This window comes from Typha latifolia, chromosome 12 (assembly GCF_019914945.1).
Source record: "Typha latifolia isolate L0001 chromosome 12, TyphaL0001v2, whole genome shotgun sequence".
Lineage (NCBI taxonomy): Eukaryota > Viridiplantae > Streptophyta > Magnoliopsida > Poales > Typhaceae > Typha > Typha latifolia.
In genome coordinates, this window is record NC_133097.1 from 8,731,176 (window position 1) to 8,746,184 (window position 15,009).

Sequence of the window (15,009 nt, forward strand, 5' to 3'; positions counted from 1 at the left end):
GTGGCCGCTGGTGCCAAAGAAACTCGGCGGTGGGAGGCGACATGGCATCGCCTCCCTCGCGCCCCGTGGGTACCCAATTTGGGTACCTACAGCAAGGGGGAAAAACAGGAAAACTTCCCGAACTGGTGGGTGGTCGACCCGAGGTCGCCGGTCGGCGTATTTCTCCGGTGAAAGCAGACGAAGATAAAATCCTAATTATGCATGCTTAACTAGGCTATTTTCAAATTGAAATAAAGAGGGGATGAAGGCTAACCCGACGATCGAGGTGAGGGGTTTTGGTTGGGCTGCCGGCGCGCTCCGTGACTCGCCGCCCGTGACGGAAACTTCGGCGGCTCGGGAGAGAAAAGAGAGAGTAGGGAAAAGCGAAGAAGAGAAGATTTTGAAAAAGAAAGAACTCGAGGGGGAATTGGGTGGAGATTAAATAGAGAAGAGGTGGAGAGGGCAACGGAGTGGAGTTAACTCCACTCCGGCGCCCTTCTCTCCCACCTCTCGCAACTAACTGCGAGAGGTGGGGGAGAGGGAAGAAGGAGTCAACGCACGCGCCAAGCGCGTGCGCTGCGGTTAGGGTGCACGCGCATGGCGCGTGCGCTTAAATTTTTATTTTTTATTTTACGGGTGTTACAGTTCTATTATTATTTTACGGTTTTTGTATTTATATCTTTAAAAAAATCTTATATTTACTTATATATCCCTCTAAATTTGATGTTTATATATATACATTTCAAAACAAGGTTTCAAACCGAATATCATTTAAAGCTTTTATTTTTTAGATAGATAATTCTTGAAGTTAACTACCTGTTAAAATTTAAATAATTTAGAGATAAAAAAGACAAAACTATCCTTATTCTAATTTCTAAAAAATTTCTTTATAAAAGATAGTTAAATATTTTTTTATTTAAATTATTAGACTTAACTTAAAAAGTAACCAAATGAGTAATTATATATATATATATAAATATAATTTAGAGAGGTATACAAGTAAATAAGAAATATTTTTGAATGCCCTATTATTTTTTAGCTTTATCGAGCTTAATCGAGCGTGCTCATGATCAAAGTCAACTTGATATTAGTTTCAAACTTATTCTGTAGATTAATATTAAATCGGCTTATTTTATATCCAAGCTTAATTAAATTTATTGAGCTGAACTCTAGCTGGCTCAATTATTTTGCAGACCTAAAAAAAAAAAAGAATTTAACTTAAAATCAAATATATATATTTTTATATTTTAAACAATAAATTTGGCAAATAATATTATATTTAAGAAGAGCATGTGAAGTGCTCCTTTCCCTACTCTAACATCCCTCCTTGCCCAAATGGAGAAGCCATTCTTCCTAAGTTGCATGGTTCTCCTTCTTCTCTTCTCTTGCTCTTCCACCGGTGAAGCCGCCCTCGGCAGGAAGGGCGAGCCGGGAGTCCGAGGCGAGACGACGGAGAGTTACGTCGTTATCTTCGACGCCGGGAGCACGGGGAGCCGAGTTCATGTCTACCGGTTCGACGAGAACCTCGCCCTTGCCAATATCGGCGACGACGTTGAGCTCTTCGTTCAGGTACTTGCAACTTAGCTTATCATTAATCATCAGCTTGTGATTGGCTACGGAAGTATAAAATTTGAGGAAAATTTTATAAATCACACCCTCCAATTTTGTCTTTATTATCGTATACTACCTGACTTCTGAATTTTTATTTTTATTTTTTATTTTTGCTTCTCTAGAAATAATGGCGTGGTGTTTAAAAAATAAAATAAAAGAGGAGGGCATTTTTAACATTGAGAATATATATATATATATATATATATATAGGTTGTAAATGATAATAAATGCAAAATAAAGCTTCTAACCCCACAACTTCTCATCCTTTTATGTAAAATGCATTTTAACATTAAACACCCTAATTTAAAAAGTAAAAAAAAATTAAGAGAAAATAACAGACACTTATTTTTCTCTTTCTTTCTCTCGGTTATATCAAAATAAAATAAAATAAAATAAAGTTGTTTCTTCTTCTTTTTTTCCCTTCGACTCTCTCTATCTAACATTTTTAAAAAAAAAATTATATTAAGTGGTTAAATGTGCACAAAAGACTCCGCCAAACTTGGATAAAGTTAAATAAAGTATGGACTTGCAAGATTCTTTTCCTTCTTTTGTTTTATATGTATAAATATTTCATAAACATTTGCAGACAAAGCCCGGTTTGAGTGCATATGCTGATAACCCCCAGGAAGCTGCAAACTCGCTGATTCCTCTCCTCACGAGAGCTGAAAGCGTAGTTCCTGAGAATTTGCAACCAAGAACTCCTGTTAAACTTGGGGTAAGAATAATAATACTATTGTATATCTCTTGCAAATCTTGCAAGTATATACATCTCCAATGTTTTATAATTAATAATTAAGATGGGGATAACATGCAGGCAACTGCTGGGCTTAGACTCCTAGGACTGGAGAAATCTGAGCAAATCCTACAAGCGGTAATTTTGAAGTAATTAGACTATTGTCACCAAAATATAATAATTTACAAGTAGTCTATTTTTTTTTTTTGGCCATTGTAATCTATAGGTAAGGGATCTCTTTCACACCAAGAGCTCACTGCAGTCGAATGCAAAGTGGGTCACAGTTCTTGAGGGATCTCAAGAAGGCTCTTACTTATGGGTATGAATTAATTCTAACAGATTGCTCTATTTTGTAACTAGTAATAAGATGGTACTCGTTAATTTCTTGAGTAACCTTTTCATGTTTGCAGATTGCTATGAACTACTTGTTAGGATATCTGGGAAAAGAATACCCAGAAACCGTAGGAACGATTGATTTAGGAGGTGGGTCTGTTCAAATGGCTTATGCTATCTCTGAAGTGGCTGCAGCAAATGCTCCCAATACCTCCAATGGAGGTTCTTATCTCACCAAACAGCATCTTATGGGAAACAATTATAACCTTTATGCTTATAGGTTTGATTCTTCTTGACATGAACTATATATTCCATAAACTACATGCACCTATAGATTCTTATCTTGTTCATCCTCTTGCAGTTACCTGAACTATGGTCTATTGGCTGGCCGAGCTGAAGTTTTAAAGTCAGGGAATCCCTCTTTTAGCTACTGCACCTTGGCTGGCTACAATGGTATATATGGTTTTGCGAAGTACTGAGAATTAATGAGATGTTCTCTTATGCTAATGCTAATGGTTTGGAACTTAATTGGTGTTTTTTTTTAAAAAAAATTCTTCTCTCAATGGAAGGGGAATACAAGTACAATGGGAATGTGTACCACTCCTCAGCTGCACCTTCTGGATCTAGCTACCTCAAGTGCAGGAAGAATGTAGTCAAAGCCCTCAAGATCGATGCAGATTGTGAAAGCAAGGACTGCAGTTTTAATGGCGTTTGGAGTGGTGGAGGTGGAGCTGGGCAGAAGAAACTCTATGTGGCTTCTTTCTTCTATGACAAGGCCTCTGAGGTAAATTAAACTTCTCCTCATCTAACTCACAAGGTGTTATATAAAAAGTAAATTCCTATTACTTTTAACAATTTTCTCCTTCCACGAGGCAGGTTGGCATTATCAACCGAGAAGAGCCGAGCGGGAACGTCACTCCGTCGGACTTTGCAAAAGCAGCCCGGACTGTTTGCAAAATGAGCCTGGAGGAAGCCGGCGCCGCCTACCCTAAAGTCGGCAACGTGGACTTGCCATACCTCTGCATGGACTTAGTTTATGAGTACACATTACTCGTAGATGGGTTTGGTAAGCCAAACTACTCATTTCTGATGCTATATATATATATATATATATATATATATATATATCTCCTAACGTCTTATTAACTATTAATTAGCCTTTAATGATAACCTCTTAAATTAATAGGTTTGAAGCCATATAAGAAGATAACTCTGGTGACCAGAGTGAAGTACGGCGAAGCCTACGTTGGAGCTGCATGGCCACTGGGCAGTGCAATCGAAGCAGTGTCGTCTCAACCTACTATTACTCCTGCTGTTAGAGAACTTTATCGGATTTGGTCTCACAAGTTTTGATCAAATAATTTCTTGCATCAAGGCTATTAAAAATCTTATCGACTTCTTATGTATTTGGTGATCGATAATAAAGCCTCGTGAGTTGATTCATTAATGCCTTCAGGTCTCATAGTTTGGGTCTGGTTCGGTGGTCGGGCATATAACATTATAATTATAATTAGAACATATAGTTTAATATATGTTATATTAATATATCGGGTCAAGTGAGGTTAAATTATTAGAGTTGTAATTAAGCTCAAGTCGGGTCGGGCTACGTGGAAAGAGTTTATTCTTTCTTTGATTAAGTCGGGTTCACCAAACTAAGTATTGTGCAAGATAGTCTCGACTACACCTATATCAATAAATAATTTTAGGTCGCATGCTTTCCCCTTCAATTCACTTCACTTCTTAGTTCTTATAACGCTCACGTACTACCAGTGCCAATTACTACCTACGAGTTCTACACCAATGTGGCGTAGAAGCTTTAGATATATCTCTCGTTCTCCGATCTCCTCTCTCTATCCCCAATCCAATCCTTCTTCTCTATCCTGCGCTACCCAATTCGCCGAATCGATCGCCATTCTCGAAAACCCTCGCTTTTTGGGTATCTCCAAGTCCGATTCCACCAGTCTTTTCTCCTCTTACTTCCCCAGAAGACCTTCCTTTTCTACTTCTGCAAGTGCCCCTGTGGCGCAAACGAAGACCCAAGACTCCAATCTTTGCAACGATGACAGTGATGAGGATTACCCTGGGCCCACGAAGGAATTGGGTCAGAAATTGCTCCAAGAGGTTGAGATTGTTGCGTCCTGCCTCCGGGATTTCTCAGTTGATGCCGCCGAGGCGAAGCGCCGACTTGAACAATGTGATGTGCCGGCGTCGCCGGAATTGGTGGCCGAGGTCTTATCTCGGTTCCGGAACGATTGGGGAGCTGCCTTTACCTTCTTCCTCTGGGCAGGTAAGCAGCCAGGATACGCGCACTCGGTTAGGGAGTATCATTCCATGATTGCAATCCTTGGAAAGATGAGGCGGTTTGATACCGCCTGGAACCTGATTGAGGAAATGCGTGGCAGAACTCCTACTAGACCTGGTCCATCCCTCGTCACACCCCATACTATCTTGATCCTTATTAGGAGGTATTGTGCTGTTCATGATGTTGCAAGGGCAATTAATGCCTTCTATACTCACAAAAGGTTTGGATTCAACCCAGGGATCGAGGAATTCCATGGCCTTTTGAGCGCTCTTTGTCGGTATAAGAATGTCGAGGATGCTGAGCATTTGCTAATGTGTAATGAGACTACTTTCCCTTTTGGGACGAAGAGCTTCAATATTGTGCTTAATGGGTGGAGCAATGTAGTAGTTAATCTTCGCGAGGCCAAGAGGTTTTGGAGGAGTATGGGGAATAGAGGTATAATAAAAGATGTTATGTCTTATGGGAGTATGATCTCTTGCTACTCTAAAGCTGGCAATCTCAATGATGTTCTTAAGATCTTCAATCAGATGAAGGAAGTTGGCATTGCACCTGATAGGAAGGTTTATAATGCGGTGGTGTATGCTCTTGCGAAGGGTAAGTGTGTAGATGAAGCTAAAGCTCTTGTCAAGACGATGGAGGAGAATGGCATTGATCCGGATGCAGTTACATTCAATTCCTTGATTAGGCCACTCTGTAAGGCACGCCGAATTGATGATGCAAGGGGAATGTTTGAAGAAATGTTACAGAGGAGTCTCTCCCCTTCTATAAGGACTTACCATGCATTCCTCAATGCTTCGAGGAGTGCAGAAGAGGCGTTTGAGCTGTTGGATCGAATGAAAGCAACAGGATGTGTCCCAGAGATAGAAACATACATTATGCTAATTAAGAAATTTTGTCGCTGGAGGCAGGATGAAAGTGTCTGCAGGTTGTGGAACAAGATGCCTGAGAGTGGATTGAGTCCTGATCGAAGTGCATATATTGTCTTGATACATGGTCTGTTTTTAAATGGGAAGCTGGAAGAGGCTCACAAATACTATGAAGAGATGAAGGCAAAAGGTTTTTTGCCTGAGCCTAAGACTGAGGAGATGATCCAAGCATGGCTTTCTGGTAAAGAAGCTGCTCGGGTGGTGAAGTTGAAAGGTAGCCAAGTTGCTCCAGACTCGTCAGGCAATAAACTCAAGGTTGCCTCTAGTAGTGATTTCCGAAAGCACCTTGATATAAGGAGAATAGCAAGGTAGAGCGGGTTCTGTAGTCTTGCTAGCTGAAAGTTATCTGTTCTTGTTGGGTTCTACAGCTTTCCTTATGAGTGTATACTTTTTGCTCGGTACCAAGAAAGAAGCACTTCTCTACTTCTTCAAAAAGAATCTGTTAACTTGGGATCCTTACTGTTAAATATCATTGAAATTCCTATGCTTGGTCCTTACAAGTCATCAACACTGTCAGTTTATAGCTTAGCCAGAGTTCTTTGTTTAAGTAATGGCATTTTGATGGAACTACAAATAGAAGGTCGTATCTTTATCCTAGTTGAAAATACTTTGCTTTTCTGCAGCCTTAGCTTGTGCAAATATATACGGATACTAAAAGAGATATTTCTGTTAGTACAGTGTGATGCTTTACTCATTTCATGAACTGTTTCAGATGTTGAGAATGAAGTGGCAGGTCCAAGACCAACTATACTGTGAAGGTCAGGAGACTTGCTTCATCCATCAGTTCTTGAAGTATATGAAGATTCTCTCATGGAAATCAGGTGTTAGCATTAGTTTCTCATTGCAAAAAAGATTATGGTCTTATTAAGCCCAAAAGTCAAAATGTAGTGGTAGAATTTCCTCACATTTAAAAGAAGTGCTCTCATCTTTCATTAAAGTTGGTAATATCTAATTATGATTCAACAAGGACAAGGCTACAAGCAGTTTATTTTTGTTTGCACATGTGCATACTTATCTGTCTCTGTCTGTCTTTAATTCGACACATTACTTTCTAGCATTTCATAATATGTAAAGGCTACTCATTATATTTGCTGCACACTTGCATTAATAAACATTGTTAAGATTATTATACTCCCTGCTTTGGATGGTTCCAGGATTAAGATTATTATACCAAGTTTTAACACAGTATATCTTGGAGAGACCCCTTGTTTCTAATTTGGATCTTTAGTACTGCTTTTCTTAGGACTTAAAAGTTATACACGGATATCTCCTTGTTCAATGATATTCTTCGGTATCTGTTCTCTTTAACTGAATCAAAGAAGTTCACTACTGAATGATGCCTGAAGTTTCCATTACTAACTACCATCTAAATCATAACATCATATGATATGTACACCAGTCTTTCTCCTATTTTACCTGAAGTATTCTAATCAAACTAAAGAATTCTACAGGCTTCAACTGGACCTTCTCCAGCTGAGGATTTACTCTGGTGCCTGGGTGCCTTGTTTCTTCCCTACTCTACATACAGTAGGGTGGCATGTTGGTCTGGTTCAGCTTCAGCTCCAGAGAATCAAGGTCTGAGAAGTAGTAGTCCTGGTTCGGCACGTTGATTGACGGCGCTGATCCGAAGCTCACATCGGAGGCTTGCAAGTCGTCCAAATTCAGATCGCAGAACCACTCAGCGTCGTCCTTCTTCGTCTGCTCTACCATTTCATATCTAGTTGTTCGGTTGGCTCTGAGTACTTGCATTCCTTCAGGTGCTTGTTGAGATGGGTAATCTCCAAAGCAACCAACGTCATTGGAGTTGGGGAGCGGATCGTCTATGTCGGACTCCGGCGACGTTCTGAAGCTGTCGCAGCCTGTGTCTTCGAATAAATCCATAGTTTCTCCAAATGATGCTTCCTCTTCTTTCTGGTGCATCTTCTTCTCCCAGGCATTCTTCTTGTTGTATAGCCGGCAGAGGACCCAGTCATCTAACTGCAGTGAAGATACATTATATTCATTAGCTCCGGAGACAGATAGTGAGAAAGATAGAGATAGAGAGAATTATGATGAATCTAACGTACTCTTAGTGTTCCTTTCTTGTTTGCAGAACGATTGGTACCAGCAAGCCTGTACTCATGCATGATCCAGTCAGTCTTGACACCTCTCGGCGACTTGCCGGAGTAAAACACCAATGCCTTCTTTATCCCGACCGGTTTGGCGCTCCCCTTGGGCGACACAGGTTTGTCGGCACCGGTCGCCTTCCAGTATCCCTTCCCGGCGGCCCTGTTAGGCCTCGAGCCGTTGGGGTACTTCCGGTCGCGGGGCGTAAAGAAGTACCACTCTCTCTGCCCGAACAATGCCTTCTCTGTTTATGGAAACAAAAGACAAATCAATCAATATTCAGAAACATACAACAATACACAAGTATTAGATCGTGTGCTAGCGGTGACATGTTAAGTACCTGGAAGCTCCCAGGGGTCGTACTTGTAGAGATCAATCTCCGCAATGATCGGCACCGGGAGGCACTGGAATGCCGCCTTTCGGCAAAGGTAATGGACGACGAGTTCCTCGTCGGTGGGGTGGAACCGGAACCCGGGCGGCAGGTTGAGCTCGGCCTCGGCGTCTCTTCTCGCCATGCTTCCCATTCCAACTTCTTTGGGTAGTAAGTAGCTGTAGAACTCAGACCTTCTCCTTTCTCTATCCTTGTCTCTTGTCTTAATTTCCTACTATAAATATTTCAAAGGTTCGTCCTTTAGGCCGTCGTGGGCCCCAATGTGCCGCGCCGCGTAGTTTCCTCGTGGGAAATGAGTCAAATATGGAGTCGGCCGACTTGGACTTTTAGCATCCGGACGCCCGCTGAGCATCGTTCTATGCGTGCACTGCTTCTATCCGGCTTTTTAACTTTTTTTTTTTTTTTTTTTTTTTTTTTGGATTTTTATAAATCACACTCTATATTTTGACACCCTGAGTTAACTTAACCTAACCATAATCAAACTGAATGATACTAGAAAGAGAATATTCTGTTATAATTCACTGTGTAATTTATAAAATTTCTAAATTACCCTTGTACTTACCTCTAATTTTATTCATAATATGAAGATCCATATTTATTGCTTTTTTTTAAACCATGGAGAACATCACCTAAATGCTAAGCTAATCTTAAAGCTTCCAAACTCCAAACTATGGAGATCTTAGAGCTCCCCAAACGCCAAACCGATTTTGTTGCTTGCGACCTCAAAGATGGGATGGGAGATGAAGAAAATTTGGGGAAAGATGGAAAAAAAATGTTTGAGCTAGAGAGATGAAAAAAATAGGTAAAGTTAGGAGAAGCTTCTAAGGCTTGTACGTGGTAGGGATTTGGGGGAGTTCTTATGGGTTGTGGATTTTGATATTATAATTTTGTGAGGTAGGGTTTAGTTATAGATAAGAGGATTTAGATTTTGTGGAATTAGAGTTTAGTTTGAGGAAGAAGGATTTTGTAGGAATTTAGGTTAGGTCAGAACTTTTTAAGGGTATTTTAGTAATCTTTAAACTAGAGTCACATAAATTATATAACATGGTTAATGTCAGTTAGCTAAAGTAACGTTGGGGTGTTAAATGAACATTATAGAAAAAATGACGAGTCACGTTATAAAATTTCTAAAGACGGGTGCGAATCACAAAATAGGCAAAATATAGGGTGTAATTTGTAAAAATCTCTTTTTTTTATATATGCGGTGGATTCGTGGCTCGCACAGGTACTTCTCTGCGGACGCTCAGTAGATGGTGAGGTTAGGTAGCGATTAAATAGAGGGGATGAGTCACTACTAGAGAATTATCGAGCGTTCTAATCGTGGTACTAGGAACATATGATCCATTGAACCTGGATTTGATCGATGCAAGGGATGACGTCAGCAACAGAAGGATGGGGGTAGATTTGGAATTTCCCGCCCGGTGATGTACAGTACTTGCGTGCATGCACTGTTCTTGGGTCCATGAACCCACTCACGGGCCGACCGTCCGGCGACCAAGTGGCTTAGTCCGGTTGGTCGTGTTCATTATGGTAAGGTATAAAAGACTATAAATAGTCCTACAGGTGATTTGAGTTTTGAGCTTAATTTACTAGTCTTGGTGTCACATAAATTCGAGAGACGGCAACTTGAGAAGGGGGTTGATCTATGGGCAAATGATTTAATAAAAACTGAAAGTACTGTAATAATAATAAATTGATAGAAGTCAGCACTCCTATCATTAGGAAAGGATAAGCAATAATAAAATACTTAAATTTTAATTTTTATATCAGTTAATTTAATCACATATTTAAAATATTTTATATATCTTTTAATTTATCAACAGATGTAAATTAATTTTATAAACTAATTTGTTAGTATCGAATCATTGCTCTAATCTATGGCGGCCGGTGCGGGTAATTCTCGCACATTCTTTTTTGTCCTTTTCCTCCTTTCCATCACGTGCACTTCGATCTAAATCTTGGGACAATGCCGTCCGTCTCAATCTACTAGCTTGCACAATTGACTTGGTGGTGCCACGTGGTCCGACATGGTGACGCGTCACCCAACTCCAAGTCGTCCTGTCGTGCCACTAACTCGTTAGGTGGTGCTTGGTATTTTTCTCGTGCAATGCAATGGATTTGTGCATGTAAAGGGGTTTTGGTCTAAATTGAAAGATTTGATGTTGGATTTGGGTCCTAGTCAGGCAAAATGCCATGGTTCACAAAACCTTTCTGTTTATTATCTAAAAAACCCCTCCATTTTTCCATTACAACCCCTTCGCTTCTCCAGAATTCTTTCCACATCCATCTCTCCAGTCACCACCTTCTCCCTCTTGCTCTCGAACACCAGTCCAAGAGAGACGCATTGCTCCAAATCCACTCCAAGCTCATTATCTCTTCTCTCCACCACTGCCGCATCGATGAAACTAGCATTAGGCTATGGAACACCCTCATTAGATGCTACTCCCTTGGTCCCTTCCCCAAAGAAGCCATCCATCTCTATTGCCAAGTGCGAGAATTTTGTGACACCTTTGCGTTGTCCTTTCTCCTCAAGGCTTGTGCCAACTTGATGCAACCCAAGGCTGGTATCCAGTTCCATGGCGTTGTGATCAAGAAGGGCTTTGAGTTTGGCGTCTATGTACATACTGCTGTTGTTAGCATGTATGTAGTTTGTGGGGCGTTATTGGAAGCAAAGAAGGCGTTCGAGGAAATGCCTGAGAGGAATTCGGTTAGTTGGAACGCGATGATCACTGGCTTCGCGAGTTGGGGTGAGATTGGTTTTGCGAGATTGTTGTTCGAAGAAATGCCCCGTCGCAATGTGATCTCTTGGACGGGGTTGATCGATGGTTATACGCGTGCGCGTAGACCGGACGAAGCGATGGCTCTTTTCCGCCGGATGATGGCGGACGGCGTCGACCCGACTGAGATCACAGTGTTAGCAATTGTTCCTGCCATCTCGAATCTAGGGAAGCTTCTCATCGGGGAGTCATTACATGCTTACTGTGCGAAGAAGGGCCTCTGCTTGTTGGACGTCCGCGTTGAGAACTCGCTCATCGACATGTATGCGAAGTGTGGCTCTATTGCAAACTCTTCCAAGCTCTTCGAGGGGATGTCAAGTAGAAGAAATTTAGTGTCATGGACTTCAATAACTTCTGCATTTGCGATGCACGGGATGGCGAAAGAGGCGGTTGAACTGTTCGACGAAATGACGAGAGCAAATATAAGGCCCAACAGGGTCACCTTCTTGAGTGTCTTGAATGCTTGCAGCCATGGAGGTCTGGTCGACGAAGGGTTGAGATTCTTCATGAGCATGGTGTACGAGTATGGCGTGGAGCCGGAGATGAAGCACTACGGTTGCATCATTGACATGTTAGGGAGGGCAGGAAGGCTAAGGGAGGCAGAGGAGATGACTGAAGAAATGCCCATGAAGGTTAACGCCATTGTATGGAGGACACTCTTAGGTTGTTGCAACAAGCATGGTGAAGTGGAGATGGGAGAGAGGGTGATGAAGAAGATAATGGAATTGGAAAGAGGATATGGAGGGGATTACGTGGTCATGTCCAATATGCTCAGTGATGTTAAAAGGTTCAATGATGCTGAGAAAGTGAGGAGAAAGATTGATGAGATGGATGTTGTTAAGGTGCCTGGAATTACTTTGATTAATGGGAAACAATAGGTGAAAGAATATATGAGAGTATTTTTTGGAAAATTAAGCTTGATTGTGGCCATTTTACTTTTGATATCTATTTTTGTAACCGGATGTTTTCTTTTTCCCTTAGTAAAAGCACATAGACATATAAATTTTATTTAAACTCAAACAAAAGAAGTGGAATAAAGCGACAGCTCTTTTGACGCGAGTGCTCATAATACGACAGATAGAGATAACTGCACTATGATCTCCAATTCCAAAGATGGATATCCATACAAGAAAAGTCCCGAGAGAAAAGGAAGAGAGAAGTTGCGTTAAACTCTAGAAAAAGATTAGCCCATTTTTTTCAAAGTTAAAGTGGAAAACATATTCATGAAACTATAATTGTAGGTTGTGGAATCTAATGAAATTTACATATAAATCCTTGGAAAGTTTCAAATTTTTACTTATATATATAATATTTCTTCTATAATAACTTTGGTTGTCTATAAAAAGAAAATGGCATACATGAACACTGGTGCTTGCTTCTCTCATGGAAGGAATCAGAAAGTTCCACGCTCGTCTCACCGTAATGGGCTTGCATCGGAACCCATATCTGATGTCCAAAGTTCTCAGCTTTTACGCGCTCTCCCCGCCAAATTTGATCGATGCCCGTTTGGTGTTCGGTCAAATACCAGGGCCAACTACTTTTCTTTGGAACGCAATGATAAGAGGTCTCGCCCAGAGTGACTCCCCCATGGAAGCCGTCGCTTTTCACTACGCAATGCGAGAACATGGTAGTAAGCAAGACAACATGACCTTCCCTTTCGTACTAAAGGCATGTGCGAGAATTAGTGCCATCGGAGATGGAAAAAGGATACATTCTGACATTCTGAAACTTGGGTTCCTCTCGGATGTCTTTGTTTCTAATGCATTGATTCATCTTTATGCTGTATGTGGCGATTTAGGTTGTGCTAGGCTTCTGTTTGACGAAATGCCTCTTAGGGATGTAGTGTCCTGGAACTCACTGATCTGTGGGTACAGCCAGTGTAGTCTTTTAAGGGAGGCATTGAGTCTTTTTGAAGCGATGCAGGAAGAAGGAATTAAGGCTGATAAGGTCACCATGGTGAAGATCGTTTCAGCTTGCACTCATTTGAGAGAGTGGGACTTAGCAGATGCCATGGTGAGGTATATAGAAGAGAATGGTGTGGAAGTGGATATTTACTTGGGCAACACTCTGATAGATTACTATGGTAGACGCGGCTTCGTGAAATCAGCTGAAATGGTATTTAATCAGATGATGGGAAGGAACATTGTGACACTGAATGCTATGATCACTACATATGCTAAAGCAGGGAATTTGGTTTCAGCGAGGAGGATTTTTGATGAAATGCCTGAGAGGGATTTGATCTCATGGAGTTCTATAATATCGGGGTATTCTCAAGGGAATTGTTTTTCTGAAGCATTGACGCTCTTCCGGCAGATGCAGAAGGCAAAGGTAAAACCAGATGAGATTGTGGTAGTCAGTGTGCTCTCTGCTTGTGCCCATTTAGGCGCACTTGATCTGGGTAAGTGGATTCATAACTACATCAGGAGGAACAATATCAAAGCAGATGTCTATGTGGGAAATTCTCTGATTGATATGTATGCAAAATGTGGATGCATCACGGAGGCATTCAGAGTTTTTGGAGAGATGAAGGAGAGGGATATATTGTCGTGGAATTCGATCATTTTAGGTCTAGCAAATAATGGATTCGTCGAAAAAGCACTAGAAGTATTCTCTGATATGTTGAGGGGAAATTTTCGGCCCAGTGATGTTACATTCCTTGGTGTTCTAATTGCTTGTGCTCACAGAGGGTTACTTGATGAAGGCCTTAATTATTTCAACAGCATGAGAGAAGTATATAACGTGGAACCGAAGATGAAGCATTACGGATGTGTGGTCGATCTCTTATGCCGTTCTGGTGAACTGGATAAGGCTTACAAATTCATTACAGAGATGCCCATAACTCCTGATCCTATTATTTGGAGAACAGTTCTAGGAGCTTGCAAGGTCCATGGCAATGTAGGACTTTCAGAGATAGCCAACAAAAAGCTCAATGAATTGGATCCGAGTAACAGCGGGAATTATGTACTGCTATTCAATACATATGCAGGTGCTGATAGATGGAGTGATGCGATAAAAGTCAGAGTGTCGATGGGAGAAAACGATGTGAGGAAGTCACCTGGTTGTAGCTTGATCGAGGTTAGTAACTTCGTCGACGAATCCATGGCTAACTAAAATTGCCACAGATAACAAATCAAGCTGCATTTGTGTGATGAATCCGGAATACTGACATCTTGATATCTCCGAGAGGTCCAGATATGCCTCATAAGATGCAATTGAAGCATGTGAATTGTGCTATCCAAGGACAAGAAACAAATATATCTAGAGTTGCTGCTGGTTCAGAGATTTATAGAAGAAATAGCAAAGGTTGCCAACTGAACTTACTGGCCCTTTGGATGACTGGCACAGAGTACACAGAGAAGAACTAGGATGGAATGATCTGAATTTGAGGTAATAACAGTTTATATCAATGGCGCAGATCAAATAATCTACAACTTCGGCTTGATTGCTCCTTTTTCTTGAACTGAGTGCTCTTTGGAGAAGCAGCTCTGAATCCTGTAGAAAGTTTATGCTCTTGGATTCGTCCAGAATTTTCTTTTTGTATTTTGAACTCTAATTATCGAACACTGAAACCTGTGTATTGCAGGTAATACAATTTTAGTCTACTCTTAATTTGATATTTTTCTTTACATTTTTTTTATTGGGCATTAGGGAATGAGCCAAATTTAAGTATGAATGTGTTATGGAATGTGGATGGTGAGGAGAAACTTCAAAGCTATCCTAAAAACCAACTTTTGAACCATTTGTGTTCAATAATTGCACAGATCTCATCCTTGAGGCTGTATGTTGTAAGAAATGATTCTAAACTATAAGCATTTGTGCTAATGTATCCGAGCAGATGTTCACAGAATAGC

At 40.9% G+C, this 15,009-nt stretch overlaps 5 protein-coding genes across 5 annotated transcripts; 4 read left to right on the forward strand and 1 right to left on the reverse strand.

Annotated features, from left to right (window-relative positions):
• The first annotated feature begins 1,294 nt into the window (after positions 1–1,294).
• LOC140798653 (probable apyrase 2) lies at positions 1,295–4,099 on the forward strand. The gene is made up of 9 exons (XM_073152630.1): positions 1,295–1,548; positions 2,177–2,305; positions 2,405–2,461; positions 2,550–2,642; positions 2,734–2,936; positions 3,018–3,109; positions 3,226–3,440; positions 3,533–3,722; positions 3,843–4,099. The coding sequence occupies exons 1-9, from the start codon at positions 1,315–1,317 to the stop codon at positions 4,007–4,009; spliced, it is 1,380 nt and encodes a 459-aa protein (XP_073008731.1). The 5' UTR covers positions 1,295–1,314; the 3' UTR covers positions 4,010–4,099.
• A 298-nt stretch (positions 4,100–4,397) lies between these two features.
• Positions 4,398–7,472, forward strand: LOC140798651 (pentatricopeptide repeat-containing protein At5g15010, mitochondrial-like). Its single transcript, XM_073152628.1, has 3 exons — positions 4,398–6,192; positions 6,597–6,705; positions 7,336–7,472. Exons 1-2 carry the CDS (start codon positions 4,457–4,459, stop codon positions 6,601–6,603), a joined length of 1,743 nt encoding a protein of 580 aa, XP_073008729.1. The 5' UTR covers positions 4,398–4,456; the 3' UTR covers positions 6,604–6,705; positions 7,336–7,472.
• LOC140798654 (NAC domain-containing protein 68-like) lies at positions 7,207–8,589 on the reverse strand. Its single transcript, XM_073152632.1, has 3 exons — positions 8,331–8,589; positions 7,951–8,234; positions 7,207–7,861 (listed from the first exon to the last, which is right to left on the reverse strand). The coding sequence occupies exons 1-3, from the start codon at positions 8,512–8,514 to the stop codon at positions 7,403–7,405; spliced, it is 927 nt and encodes a 308-aa protein (XP_073008733.1). The 5' UTR covers positions 8,515–8,589; the 3' UTR covers positions 7,207–7,402.
• A 1,881-nt stretch (positions 8,590–10,470) lies between these two features.
• On the forward strand, positions 10,471–12,120 carry LOC140798652 (pentatricopeptide repeat-containing protein At1g09220, mitochondrial). The gene has a single exon (XM_073152629.1). It carries the CDS (start codon positions 10,570–10,572, stop codon positions 12,034–12,036), a length of 1,467 nt encoding a protein of 488 aa, XP_073008730.1. The 5' UTR covers positions 10,471–10,569; the 3' UTR covers positions 12,037–12,120.
• Positions 12,121–12,514: 394 nt separating this feature from the next.
• Positions 12,515–14,772, forward strand: LOC140798694 (pentatricopeptide repeat-containing protein At2g22410, mitochondrial-like). The gene has a single exon (XM_073152694.1). It carries the CDS (start codon positions 12,542–12,544, stop codon positions 14,267–14,269), a length of 1,728 nt encoding a protein of 575 aa, XP_073008795.1. The 5' UTR covers positions 12,515–12,541; the 3' UTR covers positions 14,270–14,772.
• Positions 14,773–15,009: the final 237 nt, after the last annotated feature.